The 16,241-nt window shown below is 44.5% G+C and overlaps 1 protein-coding gene across 2 annotated transcripts in view; it reads left to right on the top strand.

Moving 5' to 3' along the window:
- RASGEF1C (RasGEF domain family member 1C) overlaps positions 1 to 16,241 on the top strand; it is a 66,644-nt gene that overhangs the window by 25,259 nt on the left and 25,144 nt on the right. The window contains exons 1-3 of one of the 2 annotated variants that reach the window (XM_005418713.2): positions 11,471 to 11,507; positions 14,406 to 14,588; positions 16,202 to 16,221. In XM_005418713.2, the coding sequence (XP_005418770.1) occupies positions 14,412 to 14,588; positions 16,202 to 16,221 (197 nt within the window). In that variant the 5' untranslated portion in view covers positions 11,471 to 11,507; positions 14,406 to 14,411. Of the gene's footprint in view, positions 1 to 11,470; positions 11,508 to 14,405; positions 14,589 to 16,201; positions 16,222 to 16,241 lie in introns of those variants that run through there. The other variant, XM_031055172.1, reaches the window with a different exon arrangement.

Genomic DNA, 16,241 nt, shown 5'->3' with positions numbered 1-16,241 from the left:
CCCGTAAAATGAACTCCCTTACAAATCAAAAGTGTCATTGAACTGCCTAGAGAAGGTGAAAATTATCAAAGATTTGGAGATGTCAGAGAGAAGGAAAAAAACATGAGGATTCTACAGAGGATGGAGACATGGTGCTGGACCAAACTTGTTCTTTGTGGAAGGGTCGCTTGGAACTTGGAAGCTCCTGGAGGCTTTTGTAGAAATGAGTGTTGAATAATGATGGACTGAGCTCCACAGTAACCTCTTGACTCCGGCTTCTCATGGTGTGTGGTGTGGCAGTGAAGCGGAATGAAGAGCTGGTGTAACATGAAAAGTTTAAAAGCGGAGGATTTGGGGATTTTGAAACTGAGTTCTCACAGAAAAGTCACTCAGCTGGCAAAATAGACTACAGCCCTGAAAAATGGTGGTGGATTGCACCATATGTGAGATGGAACTTTTTTTTGCCCCCAGGTAATTGTGGTAGCCATCTAGCTGCTCACTATGTTAATACAGATTTTAAACAAGAAAGCAATTATGTATTTATGAATGGCAGGCACACACTAAAAAATGCCCTGGACAATCAAGAAGAATGTTGGTCATTAGTGTGGTAAAAGATGTATAATAGGCTAAATCACTTAATTTCCCACACATTTCTGGATTTGGCCAGTGGGAAAGATTTCACTGAAACAATCACAAAATGGACTGAGATAATCTTGGCCAATATCCTCCTTTTTGACAAAACAGATTCTAATAATAAAATCCTGTGTTTGATCACTTATCCCAGTGAAAGGCTTTTCGTGGTCCTTCCTTTTCACAGTGTTTAACAGGCTGTAGCAGCACTGCCAACCAGCCCGGAGCAGGGAGGGAAGGAGAGCTTTGTGCTGGCCTTGGCAGGAAGGTCAGGGCACAGATCTGGCCAGAGTTCAGTGGCATTTGCAGGGACCAGCTGGGAGCTTTATTTAATGTGTGGGATGGAAGTGAATGGGAGCATTGGTGTGAAGGGAGGATCTTCACAGACACTTCTCTTTAGAAGATAGTTCTTGAGCAAAATGCTTGTAGCAGTATGGAGGGCATTCAGATGTGGGTGAATTCCTTCTGTTTTCCAAAGGGAATTCCTTCTATTTCCCAAAGGGAAACAGTCCTCCCATGCCAGGATTGATGGGGACTCTTGGCCCCACTGAGATATGCGGAGCTCTCCAGGTGAGGGGATGTGACTGCAGTGTGCACTGCTGACCAGATAAATAGCAATAGATCTCTGCTTTTGGACAGTGCAGCTTCTCTGGAGTTTAATCTGCTAAAACTCTTTGAAGAACTTAAATATGCAGAGCTCTGTCTAAAACTGAATGATGTCTTGTCCTGTTCATGTAGCACAGTGTGGTGTTTTCAAGCAATCTCTGAGTTGCTGGGTTGGGGTTTTTTTTTTCCACTGACTATTAAAAGGCACCCGATCCTACCATGTTGTTTTAAAGCTTGAGTATTTCAATTTTGTGGATATTTTAAGCTGGCATCCTTGAAATCCCCAAGAAACCAGCCTGTTCCTCTGAGTCCCAGGCATGTCTTCTGAAAACACTGTAAATGTCATAAGAAGCGATTTCACTGCACGGCTGCCCAAAGCAGACATATTGATGTTATTTAGCTTCCCTTGCCAGGCTGAGTGTTAGGATTGGGTTTTCACATGCGAGGCAGCTATCAGCTTTACTGATAGCCATATTTTCATAAGCTGCATTTGGCTGTCACACCTTCTCCTGTAATTTCTTGATATGCAAACAAGTCTCAGTTATATATGCTCCTGGCATATAAACTGATATCCCTGAAGAGTTCCTGATTATCCTTCCATTAACTTTTACTCTCCTCTGTCTCCCTTGGGGAGGTAGCTAGTCTTTCCTCCATCATAGATTTCCAGTTGGTTACCTTCCTGCTTCCCTCCTAAATAGATTCTTTCAGTAGGGAAGTGCAGTCTGTGAAATTTCAGTGCCATCTAAAAGTACAGCAGGGATGGCTGAAATGGGAATTTGAAAATTTGAAATTTTACCGTATCTGAAAGTGCCCTCCCAAAGAACAGAATAACCATACATGTCTAAATGCAGAGTTGTAGTGAGGCCAGGAGCAGGGGCTTTGCTGTTTGTATGTGGTGTTTCAGCTCCTCAGCTGTAGTGCTGGAAACTTTAATGGAGGCTCGTGTGAGGCTCTGCCATTCTTACATTTTCTGGTCTAATTAGTGTCATTTACAAACATTCAGCCCCCTGGTTTCACTCAACACTGCACACTTCACAACATTCCTCCCTTCCACAGTTTTCTCTTTATGGAGTTCACATTGTTTTTTAATCAGATTCTCACACCCTGTGTCCATCATAGCTGCAGCTGGGACATCCTAGCAAAGCATTCAGCAATGAAATCTTCACTTGCGCTTGTCCATCCTCCTGCAAACTCATGCAGCAGTAAATGTTTGTGTGAGTACAGCCTGAGTCCTTTTCCTAAAGACTGGGTCCATGGAGGCTGTGTTGTATTGGGAACCCACCCATACAGGTTTTGGCACATGCTGCTGGCTTGACCCCTAATCTCTATGATTATTTAAGTTCTAAGTGTTCTTAAAACAGTCCTTGGGGCCACTCTGTGCTATCCCATTTTCCTACTTGGGTTATTCCTGTTGACTGAGGGCTGTGTGTATCTTCTAGTTGCTGCCTTAAATTGAGCATAAAGCAGGATTCTTGTCAATATTCTTTGTTTGCAGCAGGATGCTGGCTCAGCTTCTTTAGAATTATTCAAATTGAAATAATGTTTAGTTGAATAAACATTTCAAGACAAGTTGCACATTTCTGCTTTTGGTATTATCACTCTGAGAAAGTTTGCAAGTACCAGAGACTGGGTTTTCAAATGTGATCTCTAACCTTGTTGCTGTAAATATTGACGTGAGCCTTCAGTTGTATTTGGGGAGCAAAGGTGACTCCCCTTACCCGAGCAGAAGCATCCTTGTGGAATACTGACACTGATTTCAAGAGCTTTTTGAGGCCACAGAACAGAATTAAGATGGCAAGAATTTGGCCCCAGCTATGAGCTGATGCCAGGCTTAATTTGAGCTTGTGATTCATCCAATTTCCCATGTGGAGTGGAAAGTCAAGGGTTTTCTTCAATTGCAGGTATAAATCTACAGGCTTGAGAGATTACAGGTGACATTAGACTCTTCCTTTTGCAAATACTCCGTGTTTGCATATCTGTAGATGCATAGTTTACCAGAAATTCCCCTGTGGAATTTAAAGTCCTGTGTCTGTCTGTGCAGGTCTGGAGCCTGAGAAGATTAAGTAAGGGTGAGACATTTAGCCACAGGGTAACAACTCTGGTGTACATTCAAATTTTGTATCAGCCAGTTTGTTATATTATTAAAATAGTGCAATTTCATAACAGTGAGAGTTGCTGCTATTAAAGCATCACTGTTGCTCAAACAATATGCAAAATGAAGGAATGAATGTAGTTTTTATATGTTGGGTGCTATCTGTAGACACAAATTGGGATTTTCACTGTCCCTGTACAGCATATCCTTTTCCAAGCATTCCAGAGGGGGGTCTGGGTCCCCATCTGGGCTGCCTAAACCTTAGGCAAGCTACCCTGCAGTCTTGAGGCTGGGGGGAAGAAAACCCATGTGTGTTGCTTGAGGCTTTTCAGAGCACCAAAATAATGAGTGATTAAAGCTCTGTGCCTTCTGATGGGTCACATATCTTTTTGATCTACAGGATTTGCACCCCTGACACCATCTTTTGACGAGCACTTCCAAAAAGTATGGAATGAATGTAGATTATGTGGGAAATATCTCAGTAGTGTGCTCACACAGCTCGAGTCAGCACAGTCTCCCACTGTTAACTGGACATGTCCCTTATGGAAATTGGCTTTGTAGCCCACATTTCAACTGCTGAAGAGTTATGAGGTCAGCAAGTGCAGTTCAGAATTTAGCTAGTTCTTTGTATATCTTGGACCATGTTCACCCCTGGGTTTTATACCACAAAAAATCAGTGGAATGATGCCAAGAAAAAAATCCATCTTCTGATATTTAGAATCAGCTCCTCTGACAGGAGTGTATTTCACTGAGCTCCCTGCCATGGCGCTAAGAGCTCTGGTGCTGGTTCCTGAGAGTTATAATTTCTGCATGGGCACTGAGAATCACTAACAAGAGAAGGTTTTGGATGGATATTAAATCTCATGCTTCACGGTATGAACTGTTCTCCTAACTCAGGAGCAGAAAGAGGCTGCTGTAGTGGGCAAAGTGCTCTGTTTCTGCCCCTGCAGTGCTCTTGCCTGTCTAAGATGCACCCAGTGGTGGTGGCCAGCATGAGAGGCAGGAGGGAGAGCTGGATGGACCACGGCAATTCCCATATTTCTCTGAGAGCAGATTGTTGATCCCAAAGCCAGAGCATCACATTGCTGGTGCTTTGATTGGAAGCTAAGAACTAATGTCTGCAGTCTCTTTTAATGACAGACTTCTAGCAGTGATCACAGAATTGTCTTGCAGAGTTAATTTCGGCTAATGAGCAATTAGTCAGCTCAGCAGTGACTCTCCCTTGCCTGTGGCCCCTGGGGAAGGGGTGGTCAGGGCTCAGCATGGTGCTTCTCTGGGGTGTTGGGAGCCCAAGCGTGTGGGCCCAGCACCCTCACCTGTGCTGCTGCTTGGGCTGCAGCTCAGATTTCCTCCTCCTGAAGCAGAGGGATTTATTTTCCAGCTACAGACTTGCAGTGTTATCCTAAATGTCAGCAGTCTCTTCTTTCTTTTTTTTTTTTTTTCTTTTTTAAATACTTAATGCAGCCAGAGAAAATCTGTCAGCCGAAGACTCCTTGCCTGCCCAAATGCAGGCTGAACTTGTATGGGTTTGAGCATATTCTAGTGTGAATGTGTTTAAATTTGGGGCAGCCAGGGATGCGGTGCTGCTCCCTGGGCCATGCGGGTCAGGCTGCGGCAGCGGGTGTGGGATGGGAGCAGGCACAGATGGTGCTCCAGAAGGGGAAATCCAGAAGCTCACGAGCTCATTTCTTTTAGGGAGACGCGTACATATGTCACCCATGGAGGAGGAGAGCCTGCTCATCAGTCTGGAGCACTCTGAGGCTGCTGGGATGGAGTAACCTGAATGTGTGTCTGAGCTGGAGCCTGGTGCTGGAGCCCCTGTGCTCTGCCACCCTCCCTGCCTCAGTGTCTGGGTGCTCAGTGCCTCTCCTGCCCAGGGCTGAGTGGGAGGACTTTGCTAGGGAGCCTGCATGGCTGGATCCATCACTGACAGGCAGGCTCAGCCCTGACCTCTCAGTTTTCCTGCCCACAGTCCTGTGCACAGTTCCTGCAGGTGAGCTGAGGCTCAGGGATGTGAGCACCATAAATCAGGTGCCTGGCTGTCTGTCCCCTCAGCCAGGCACTGCACACTGGGGCACAGAGGTGCTCCACACAAAGGATGCCTTGCAGGTGGACATAAATCTCAGGGATGTCTCCAGATGCTGGCAATTGGCACAAATGTCACTTAAATTTTTGCTCCTAACCTGGTAACTGAGCATTGCTTGAACACACTGTAATGAACAGTGGTGATAAATTGACATTGGTGACAGTCAGAGCTTATGCTGCTCATCAGTGTGTTGATGTTTTCTGAGATAAAAATGAGACCCTCTTCCATTTCATATTTTAGCAAATTTGGGGAAGAAAATAGGTCACGGAAACGTTGTCCCACTCAAACTGGAGCAGTGGTAAGGAAGTTACTTGAATGTCTGTATTTACATATTGAGGAGGAGGGGTGCACTTACATGAATGTCTCTATATAACTGCATTTACGTATGTAACACCCAAAATACATCATTATGCATTCATATTCACGTGGTGTCTATCTGAGGATGTCTGTGTATGTATAAAAATATGATTTCTAGGTTTTTAAACCTCCCTGACAGATTTCAGGAGACCAATTTCTAAATGTATGCCAAGATTTTTGACTGAGACAGGTAGCAGTAGGTGCTAATAAAGGAAAGAACTGCAAGTAAAATGTTGTGACATCCACCTCTCTGAACAACCTGCAGAGCGCTGGCAGAATCATCAAACCGAGCTGAGAGTAATCAGCAGGGACTGATAAAGCTGCTCTTGTAATTATTTGTTTGATATACAGCTTTCCTTCTTCCTTCTGCATAAATAGCAGAATTGCTTTGCTTAGTGTGGGAGGTTTTTTTATTCCTGTCAGGGCTTGTTCTCACCAACATGTCATGAGAGGAGGACTGAGATCTGCATTTTTGTTTTATTTACGGGCTTTCCATTGTAATTCTGACAGCATGCAGTGGAGACAGCATTCATTTAGCTGGGGAGAGGCAGCCTTGCTCCTGCAAAGCCGTCAGTGTTGCAGGGTCCAGACTCTGCCATGCTGCTTTTAAGCCTCTCTGATTCCTCAGATTCTGGCAGAAGCTGCTCCTGGGAGGAGGTGGCTGCTGAGGACTGAAGGCAGTCAGGATGTCATGCTTGGGTATTTGGGCATTAAATACAATTCCCACAGTGGCTCTCTTGATTTTAGGTGTGAGTTTGATGATGCCACAGCCCAGGCTGCCCAACAAAACCACACAGCCCTGCAGTTGACAAGTGTTAGTTATCCTTAAATAACTTCCTCTCCTCACCACTTCCACTGCTGAAGGAAGAAGATCCAAGCATTGACTGATTTCCAGGCAGTCGCAGTGGTGGCCTGTCAGTGATGGCTGAACTGAGCCAAAAGGCTCCTGTTGATGTCAGTGGTTTCTGGGAATGCTGCCTGTGTGGTTTTGTTCCGGGATTTCCCTCTCTGTCCATGCCTGGTTGAGCTCTGACTCCACTCAGGGGAAAGTTTGCAATTTAGTGTTTAACAAAAGGTACAGTAATTCATTCCCACCCTAAGCACTCTCATTTTCCTTTTCCCATTTATGTTCTATTTAACCTCTTTCTTTTCTTAAAAAAAGGGAGGAAAATTATAATGGATAATTTCTGAGCAGATAAAGAAAGGATAACTTTTACTTTAAAAAGGTTCTATGCACCAGAATAGTTTTTATATTGTCTAAGGGCTTTACCAGGGTACCAGGAACTCTGGAGGAAGGGGAGTCGTAAGGGGAGAGAGAGCAGAAAATAGATTTCCTAGCCTAAAGAGAGAAATCCAGACTGCTGCCTTTGGCATGCATTTGAATATTGTCAAGGGCATCTGGAATATGTTGATAGCCTTCTCCTTCTAATAATTCTAAAAATCTGCTAATGATGAGGCACAGATTTGCCATGGGCCGTGTCTGCCACGTGCACACCCAGCGCTGGGAAGGGTCTGAGACATCAGAGGCTGTGCTGCTCTCCTGGCAGGGTCAGCACCAACTCCCTGTTACTCAGGAGAAATACTTCAGACTTGAACCAGATTAATGAAAAGAGAAATTGCTCTGAGACTAAGAAAAAAAGCTTTACACCCATTGCAGTGCTGTAGGGGGTTGTTCTTGAGCGATTACAGCTCATCCTTTCAGTGCCTTATGATTCCAGGCAATGATGGCATTTTAAGATAAATAAAGTGTTCATGGCTCTGCTTGTTATTGAAGGGATTTTATTATTGCTGATGTTACATGAAAAAGAAAGTTATTAAAAAAATGTGGCACTAACAAATTGAAGCCCCCAGGGAACTGTTGCCTGAATGGGATTTTGATTGGAGTTCAATTTAATTGGCCATAAGTCTTCCCTTTTCTGATTTACATTCTACTTCAGACCAGTCTACCAAATTCATGATAATCAGGTTTTCATTTTTCTCTATTGAGCAAAATACTCTGACATGAGCACAAACAGAAATATTCCTTCAGCAAGGTGACCTTGTTCTTGCTTGCACCGTGCTGGTAATTGATTTAATGCCTCCTTACCTATAAATTGGGCCTCTTTCTGAGGCATGTCCATCAGATTTCGAGGTAATTGGTTAGCATGGTTGTTTTTCTGACTGCAAGATATTTCTCATAAACCTCTAGTACAAGATCATTTTACCTCTAGGATCATTTTACTGGCATGATGGAATGAATTCAGCAGGCAGACATACACTGGCTCTGCTGCAGTTTGGAATGCACCTATGTGCATTTCTTGGGGAATTACAAAAGGTCTTGTTCTAGTCTGGAGTAAATCTGTGGAGTTGGAGAGCCCAGTAATTTCTGTGGAGTTCAATTTTGCAAAAGAAAAAGAAGAAAGGTTTTCCAGGCCCCCTGAGGCTCCTGGCCCACATCTCCTGCTCTGTGTTGTTTACCACAACACATCATGGAGCTGTCCTGTCCTGTCCTGTCCTGTCCTCCCTGCTACTCAGTTCTCCTTCCCTTCCTTTACCCAAGGCTGCTTTCTGTGATAGCTGGTTTAGATTTGTGAGGAGTTTTCCTTCTCCTCTGAGAAGGCTTCACTGGGTGAACTCTTTAGGGAAGTGATATGTGTGGGTGGATGAGTAAGAGGTGAGAACCAGGTGGGATCAAAGGAAACAAAATTGTCATCTAATTCTGATTAGATATCCAAAGCCATACATTCACTTGCTGCTCTTGCAGCCTCATTCATGGGAATCTCAGTGAAGTCCTCAGCTGCTGCGAGGAGTGGGTAGGAAAGGGGAGGGAACCTGCATTGAGATGTAATCATCATTATTGAGATTGGAGAATATTGCAGTTAAATGTTTTTCCCCACTGTTCTTATCCCTTGTGCTTCCTTTGTGTTTCTAACTCATGTAGAGACTTCATTATATTGCTCATTTAACCACTTCCAGCAGTACTGGGATTGACAGGTTGAGTTTTCAGCAATCTCACAACTTCATGGGCTGTAAATTGAATGTTTTAGGGTCTGGTGAAAAGGTGATAAGAAAGTTACATCTGGTCCCACTTTCCTAATTACATCATCATCAAATACATTGAGTTTGTTAGTGCCAGGTACTCTTGCTGAAATACGTTTCTAACCATGGCCTTGGCAACTGGAAGCAATTACTTTGCAGTGGTTTTCCTTTTGTATTCTGAAACACCAGAATTCTTTTCTCTTCTTTCCTCTGCTTCCCTCCCTACAAAAGAAGCTGAGAAAAATCTGAATTTTAACTTGTTATGATTATCTCCCACTTTTTTTTTTTTGTCAGCAGAGATGAATAGCTGGAAAATTACTGAAAGTAATGTAAAGAAAAATTAGCATCTGCTACTGCAGTTTCTGCTGAGCTCAGTGGTATTTGGGGCTTGTGTGACAGCAGTGGGCAGGTACTGGGGCTGATGAGGCCTCAGTGTGGCTTGTGCTGCTCTGACAGGGGCTGTGGACAGGGGTTGTTCCCCATATGGTGATGGCGGGGTAGTAGACCTGGTTACTAAAACTGATCAAGATGTTTTTCCAAAATGTTTTATTGCAAGCCATCTTCCTTTAGTTATGGTTTTGGTGATTGATCAGAAAAGACTTCTGTAGGATTGAGATGGCATGGGAGAGGTCTCCTATCTTAATTCCCAGCTCGCTCTGGGTTAGGTATGTCTGTTAAAGTCTGTGCCTTGCCAAGTGAATGCTTCACTTGGCTCTCCCATACCCTTGGTGTGTCCCCTGCCCGTGCCCCCTTCACTCACTTGCTAGAGTGACACTGGAGCCTCCCTCATGGCACAGATGGGTACCCCGGCCTTCACACCTCCCCTTACCACCCTCTCTAGCTCCTGTAGTTCTGCTGGGAGACTGTCAGAACCTTGTGCCTTTCATCCCTGAAGTGGGAAGGCTTTTATTTATTTGGTTAATCCAAAAGTTAAGTGGGTGGGAAGGAAGATAAGTCGGCAGCCCCATTCCCTTCGTCACATGGTACCAACTGTTGTTTCCCCTTGAGAGAGGCAGAGCAGATGGAAGGCAGAGATGAAATGAAGATCAAAAGTAAACAGTGCGATTAGGGTTTTGATAAAGGATAAAACACTTATCACATCAAAGGCGCTGAACACCGCATTAAATATTTCCTGAACGTTTCGTGTCCACGTTAGCATTAACTGCACTTGCCATGGGGACACTTGTATCAGCCAGTGGTGGAGCTGGGGGATGCTGGTGGGTATTTACCCTTGTGGTTGTGCTGCAGGTCACCTGCCTGGCCCAGGAAGGCAGAGCTGCAGCCTGCAGCCATCCTCTGGCACCTTGGACCTCTCCCACGTGCATGCTTAGGACTCCTTTAAGCCTCCTCAGTCTTCCAGGTCTGGGCACTTCTCCACAGTTTCCATCAGGTCTTCCACAGATTTCAATCTTCCAGGTCTGGGCACTTCTCCACAGCTTCCATGGCACTTGCAGATGTAGATAGGTGCAGAGTTTGTGGGGAATTTTTCTCCCAAGCACTGGTGATCCTTTGGTTCCATGCTTTAGCTCAGTGAATCAAGTCCTGGAATATTTTGTGTGAGCAGCATCATTGGTAGTGAGAAGTGTCTGTTTTTATCCCTGTGTTGAAATACTGGGTGGTGCTGGCCAGTGGAGGAAGATAAAAAGATGTATGTTGCTGTTATTTTTTAAATGGTGATGTGATTGCTCTGGCCACTGCTGGTGGACAGAACATTTTGGTAAAATTAACACAAAATGTTACCAGCCCAGCCCAGCAGTATTTGATGTTCCTTTTTCCAGGTAGTGCTGAGTCCAATCTGCCTTTGCTTCCAATTTATCACCTTGTTTTCCTGTAGGCAAGGAAGGAGGCCCATGCCTTGCCTTCTGCCACATGGGAGGTTCTGCGTAACAGAGACCAGTCCCACAAACAGTCTGCTCCTGGATTTTCTTTTTGGTTTTTTTAGCCAGGGCAGAAACACTTTCCTATCTCCTGGTGTCAGCTCTTCAGAGCACAGAGGTAGTTGAAATGCTGTGTGTGTGCAGCCACATGTATCATCAGTCATTTTGCGTGTTGGGGGTGGAGGTTTGCCCTTCACTAACATCTCAGCATCTCACTTCCTCCAGAGCACCATTTATCAACTGAAATTGGCATCAGATTTGCTTCTGAAATGAGAGAAACAGCAAAACATTGTGTGTTGAATTGGATGAAAGTTCATGGAAGCACCTGCTGAATCACATGCTTAAATCTCATTGGCTTCAGGTTAAGTCCAAGAGGTTTTCAAGTGAGGTTTTGAGTCACTTTTACCACATTCAAGCTGTTGTTTCCAGGAAAAGCAGAAAAATCATTTTTTTGCCAAGACAGACTTCTTTACAAATATCTAATATTCTGGACTCAATTTTGCCAGGGTTTATATTAAAAAGCTCAGAAATGGGGCAATACTTGAGTGGAAATGTGTGTTAGAGTCACAGGGAAGCTAATCAGAAGCAACCTCTTGCACTCATCAGTCCAAGCTCCCACTTGAAGCTGGGCTTGAAGTTTGCTCAGAGTCTTGTCTAGTTGAGTTTTGAAAGCCTCCCAGGATGGAAATTGAACATCCTTTCCAGATCCCTCTTCCACAGTGCTCAGGGGATGATTTTCTTTTTCTCTTCAGCTGGAATTTCTCTGCTGCAGCCTGGGAGTGCTGCCTCTCATCCTGTCCCTGCTCTTCAGGGGAGGGGCTGCCTCTGCCTGTGCTGCCTTTTCCATCATCCAAAGAGCTCAGTAAGACAAATCTCCTTGGTTGTTTGCTTGTTTGTTTTCCTCTCAGTGCTTCCCTTGTTTCTGTGTTCTGTGAGTGACTGACAGCAGAACCTTGTCTGTGTATTTGGGCTCTTTCAAAGAAAGATCTTGTTTCTATTTAGTACTCTTGAAAAGAGAACTCTGGAAATGTATGAACAGAAAAAGGAATTAGGCAGTGAAGTCCCTGTCCTGAATTCATGTCTACCAAATGCTAATGTTAGTTATTTTTGAGCTTAGTAGTGCAAGAGGCTTTTATCCTTTGTACAGCTGGCCTCATCCTGTTGTGAATGTAACATAAAAGGGGGCAAAAGGCATCTGTTAAAACCTTCAAGTCCTCTTTGGTGGCAAGTAAGGTGGCAATCATGCACCAGCTCAGGTATGACACAGGCCTTGCTGAAAACTTGAGGTTAATCAGGAACTTCATAATAAATAAGTCAAATTTAATTTCTTGACCATACCCAAGACAGATGTGTCAGTGACAGTTGTACAGCTGTTTCATTTCCTTTTTAAAAATGTACTTTTTCTTTAAAAGCATTACTATGTATTTCAGCAAGATTTCTCATTTAATAATATGCAAAAGTTCAGGCAATATCCTGTTTAGATGGTTTCTATCTGATAATAAAAATGGCATTGACAGTGAGAGATTGCACGGAATAAATCATTAGTTGTGAGTTCTGTTTTATGCTGCAGCCAGGATGTGTCCTGTAAGTTCACAGCTGTTCTAACTTTTTCTTTTCCTCATCTAGACAGCTGTATGTCCATGAGATTTATTTCTTGATCTATGTGGACATGAAATCCTTCTTGGGATTATTGCCATAGAAACAAGCCATAACATAGAGAGTGTTAGAAGTAACAAATGGGATTTGGCAGTCCTTCCCATTTACTGCACAGAGTCTGAGCTATGTGCTACAAAAAGCAGCAATTACTTGCTCTCAGAGCTTTATTAACAGGCACATCTGCACATTCATTAGAACTGGATGCTTCAGCTTCCATCCTGGCTGGGATGGCATTTACATTTTCTGGTCCTTAAACTAAAATCCAACATCTAGTTTATTTTCCAGTCCAGGCAGGAATTGGTCAGGTTTGACATTTTGGTTCCTTTTTGTTGGTTGCAAATCCCAGAGGCAGCCTGTGTGAGCCTCCCAGGAGGAGATAAGGGATGGAACTGCTGGCTCCAGGGAACGCTCCCTCCTTTGAAGGATGAAGTCACCCAAGTTTTGCTTGTAAAGCCTGATCTCCCACGGAGCTGGGACTCAGCTCCCAGCCTCTCCCTGGCTTACAGGAATGATTCCTTTCTCCTTGGTGGCCCTGAGCTGGGGGAGCAGATGGGCTGTGCCAGGCAGGGAAGGGTTTTTTGCAGGAGAGAGCTCAGCGAGCTGTACCTGGAGCTGAGGCTGGGCTGCCTGGGTCACAGCACAGCTGCTGATATCCATGGGGGAGAAAGGCAAACTCCAAATTCTAAGGCAAACTCCAAATTCTAAGGCAAATCCATGGGTCAGCTTTTGAAATGGTATGGGATGGTAAAGAGGCAGAAAAGCAGAGGGAACAGAATACAGAAGAGGGCAGAGGAATGTATTAAAGCCCAAGGCGTGTGTGCCTGAGCCCTGGCAGTGCTGTCACCATGGCCCTTCTGCCATGGGAGGTCCCTGCTGGCTCAGCAGGGCTCAGGGTGCAGATCTTGCTTGGCTCTGCTGCTCTGCTCTTACCTCTTTCCTATCCTCCCTTTTATGAGGTAAAATCAAACATGAAAACAGATAGTCATGTCACAGAGGGGTCCCTTGCTCTGGGTGATGCATTTGCAGACCTGGAAGGGAGCACACACTGTTCTTTTCCATCCGTGTCCTATAATGCTGCCTCTTGCTGAGAGAGGAGCAGCTTCCAGGGGGATTTCAGAGGCAGCTGGAGATGCTTTAAAGCTCTCAGGGCAAAATCTCTCATCCCTCTGCAGCAATTCAAAAACAAAACAACTTTGCTCAACAGGAGGAACATTCAAAGCTGGTTGTAAACCACAAAATCAAGATGAAACCTAGAATACAACCTGAAAAACCCAGATAACTGAAATATAGGGATTTGAATCTGGGCTATGTGCTCAGAGTCTGCCTGGCCTCCTTTTCAGAAGTGCTGAGGACTAAGCAGCTCTAGTGAAAGCAATGAGTGCTCAGGATTTCTTTGAAACATTTATTTAATACCTAAGTATAGATCTAGGACTGACTAACTTTGGGCTCCAAATATAGTTCAGGTGTCTGCCTTCTCACTCTCCCTCATTTCTCTTTTCCTTGCTATTTAATCTCTTCATCAGCTCACACATTCTCTGTTTCCTCCAGCTCCTTTCACTTTTCCATCCTCCCCCAGCTGACTCCTGCTCCTGTCTCCTCACTCTGACACCTCTGCTGTCCCATGGGAGCCACAGGGCTCCAATCCCAAGCAAGCTCCTGGTGGCACCCCTTTTCTCTCCCTCACACCCTAAATTCTCCCTGCCTCACTCTCAGGAGGACAGAGGTTCAAACAAATTTCTTCATCCTGTTCAGGAACCTGCTGAGGTCTGTCCCAAGTATCTCCCCTCTCCTGTGTGGGCCTGCCCAGAGATGGCAGTGAAAAGGGAATCATCACAGCCACTCTTGACTGGGGGGAGCCCAAAGTAGCTGCCATCACTTTCTGGCCCAAAATCATAAACCAAAATGTCCCATTTTCTGTGCTCTGCCCATTGCAGGCCTGATCTGCCAGTGCCAGCCACGAGGGAGACGTGGAGGTTATCAAGAAGGGATCATGTTAATTTTGTGTACAGGAAGCTCTCATTAGTGGCTGCATTGTTCAAATCAGCCAGAAGAATCACAGATGTGGCTGTGGATCTGATGGATTTTGTCCCTGTCTCTGTTGCAGGAAGGCATGCCCCAAACACTGAGTTCTACCAGTATGTTTACCCCATGTGGCTTCAGCCCTCATCTACATACTTCAAAAGAAGGCGAACAAGGAGGACTGATCTTCCAGGATGGAAACCTTACCTCAGCATCTCTGGATGCTCTAATCCAGCATCTAATACCTACCACTGATTACTACCCTGAAGTAAGCAATTCACAGTATAATAAATGGTTTAATTTTGATGAATTGGGGCAGCACTTTATGCAAAAGTGCAAATGTGTTAAATTTTGAATTAAGAGGGCTCATTTAAAAGCTGCATACAATTAAAGCTTGGTAAATTGATGCATTGCTTTAAATGCTGTTTCACTGCTCTATAATTGTTCCCATGAAGAAGCAGATCCCAGAGATGATACTGCCTTTAAATAAGAGAACAGGGTGGGGGGGAGCTGTCGTGGTGATGAATTAGTGATGTAGCAGTTGGAGCTTTTCAAAAATAGCAGCGCTTACCCGAGAGGTTTAGAGGAAAACTGAAGCAAAAAACTCCCAAGTCTGAACTGGCATTAAATTAGTTGAGTTTCAGTGGCTGCTGAAGTCACCAGGTTTGCCTGTATGTACAGAGCATTCCCTTGGTGATGACAGAGATGCTTCTTCTGGTGGGTTTGTAATTTGCCTGTACTGTATTCACAACTTTGCAGTCACTGGACAGCATAGTCCAGACCCTAATCCTTGCTCCATCAGTGGAAATTAAATGTTTCCTCACCAAGAGTGTGAGGATCTAAACTGGAAGCAGGTTTATGGTCCTGCAAGCTATTGACTTCTCTGGATTTTATACATCCTCAGTGGAATTCAGACAGAGTTTGACTGGAAGACTTTTAAGTGCTAATATATCTCCATGGCTTGTATTTCAAAGCACAGAGGAACATTGACTTCTGGGTACTTGAGGAGACTGGGAAAGTTATCAATGCAGAGCAGGCAGCATGTTTTAAATTACCCGGAGCTCAGTTTCTGATCAGCTAAAAATAAGTAATAAAGAAGCATCTCAATTAAAAAAAAAAAAAGGAACAGAAAGGCAATAAAAATAGGTAATGGGCAGATCAGGCTGGGAGATTTTCATTAGGCAATGCATGATATGTAATATTATACCTGCTGCTTGGGAGCATGGCTGGGGCTGGGGGAAAAGAGATAATTCAGGTGCAAGGATGCAAGAGGGGGTCAGGATGCAACAACTGAGACTTCATGCATGTATTTTAAATTCACTGCTGGAATAATTTGAATAATCCAAGGATTTATCCAGCAGACCTGCTTCCCACAGCTTCACAGATGTGGAACTGCATATGATATGACTTGGCTGATAGAAATGAAATTTGGGGAGTTAATAGAATAAATGAAATATTGCTTAAAATAGGCTGGATGATATCTGCAGGGCAATAGCAAGATGTGGCTGATGTGGGGGTGCCTGCAGCTCCCAACCCAGTACAACACAGAGATTCCTGCCCATTTAGCTTTACTGTCTCCAGCATCCTGGCTGGGCTGTCTCCTGTGCCTGGGCTTGCTCCTGCACGTTCTCTTCACTGGATGTTTGCCCAGGGTTTAGGCAACCAAGGGCTGGAAGTGGATGCTGCAGAGGAAGGAGATGCTGCTGCCTCCTATGCCCAGTATAACCAGTCCCATATTCAGGGTGAGGAATTGTTATATCTTTTAGTTCCTAAAGGTCTTGCCAAGTAGAAATGAAAAAGCTGTGAAGTTCAGGGCTTTTACAGTCAATATCACCCACTGTGTGGCTGCTTACAGTAGGTCTACTTGTCTTTCTCCTGCAGAAAGCCTATATCTTTACATTCCCGCTGAGTTCCCGACTCT

Source organism: Geospiza fortis, unplaced genomic scaffold (assembly GCF_000277835.1).
Source record: "Geospiza fortis unplaced genomic scaffold, GeoFor_1.0 scaffold55, whole genome shotgun sequence".
Classification (NCBI taxonomy): Eukaryota; Metazoa; Chordata; class Aves; order Passeriformes; family Thraupidae; genus Geospiza; species Geospiza fortis.
This window is presented reverse-complemented; position numbering and strand designations above follow the sequence as displayed.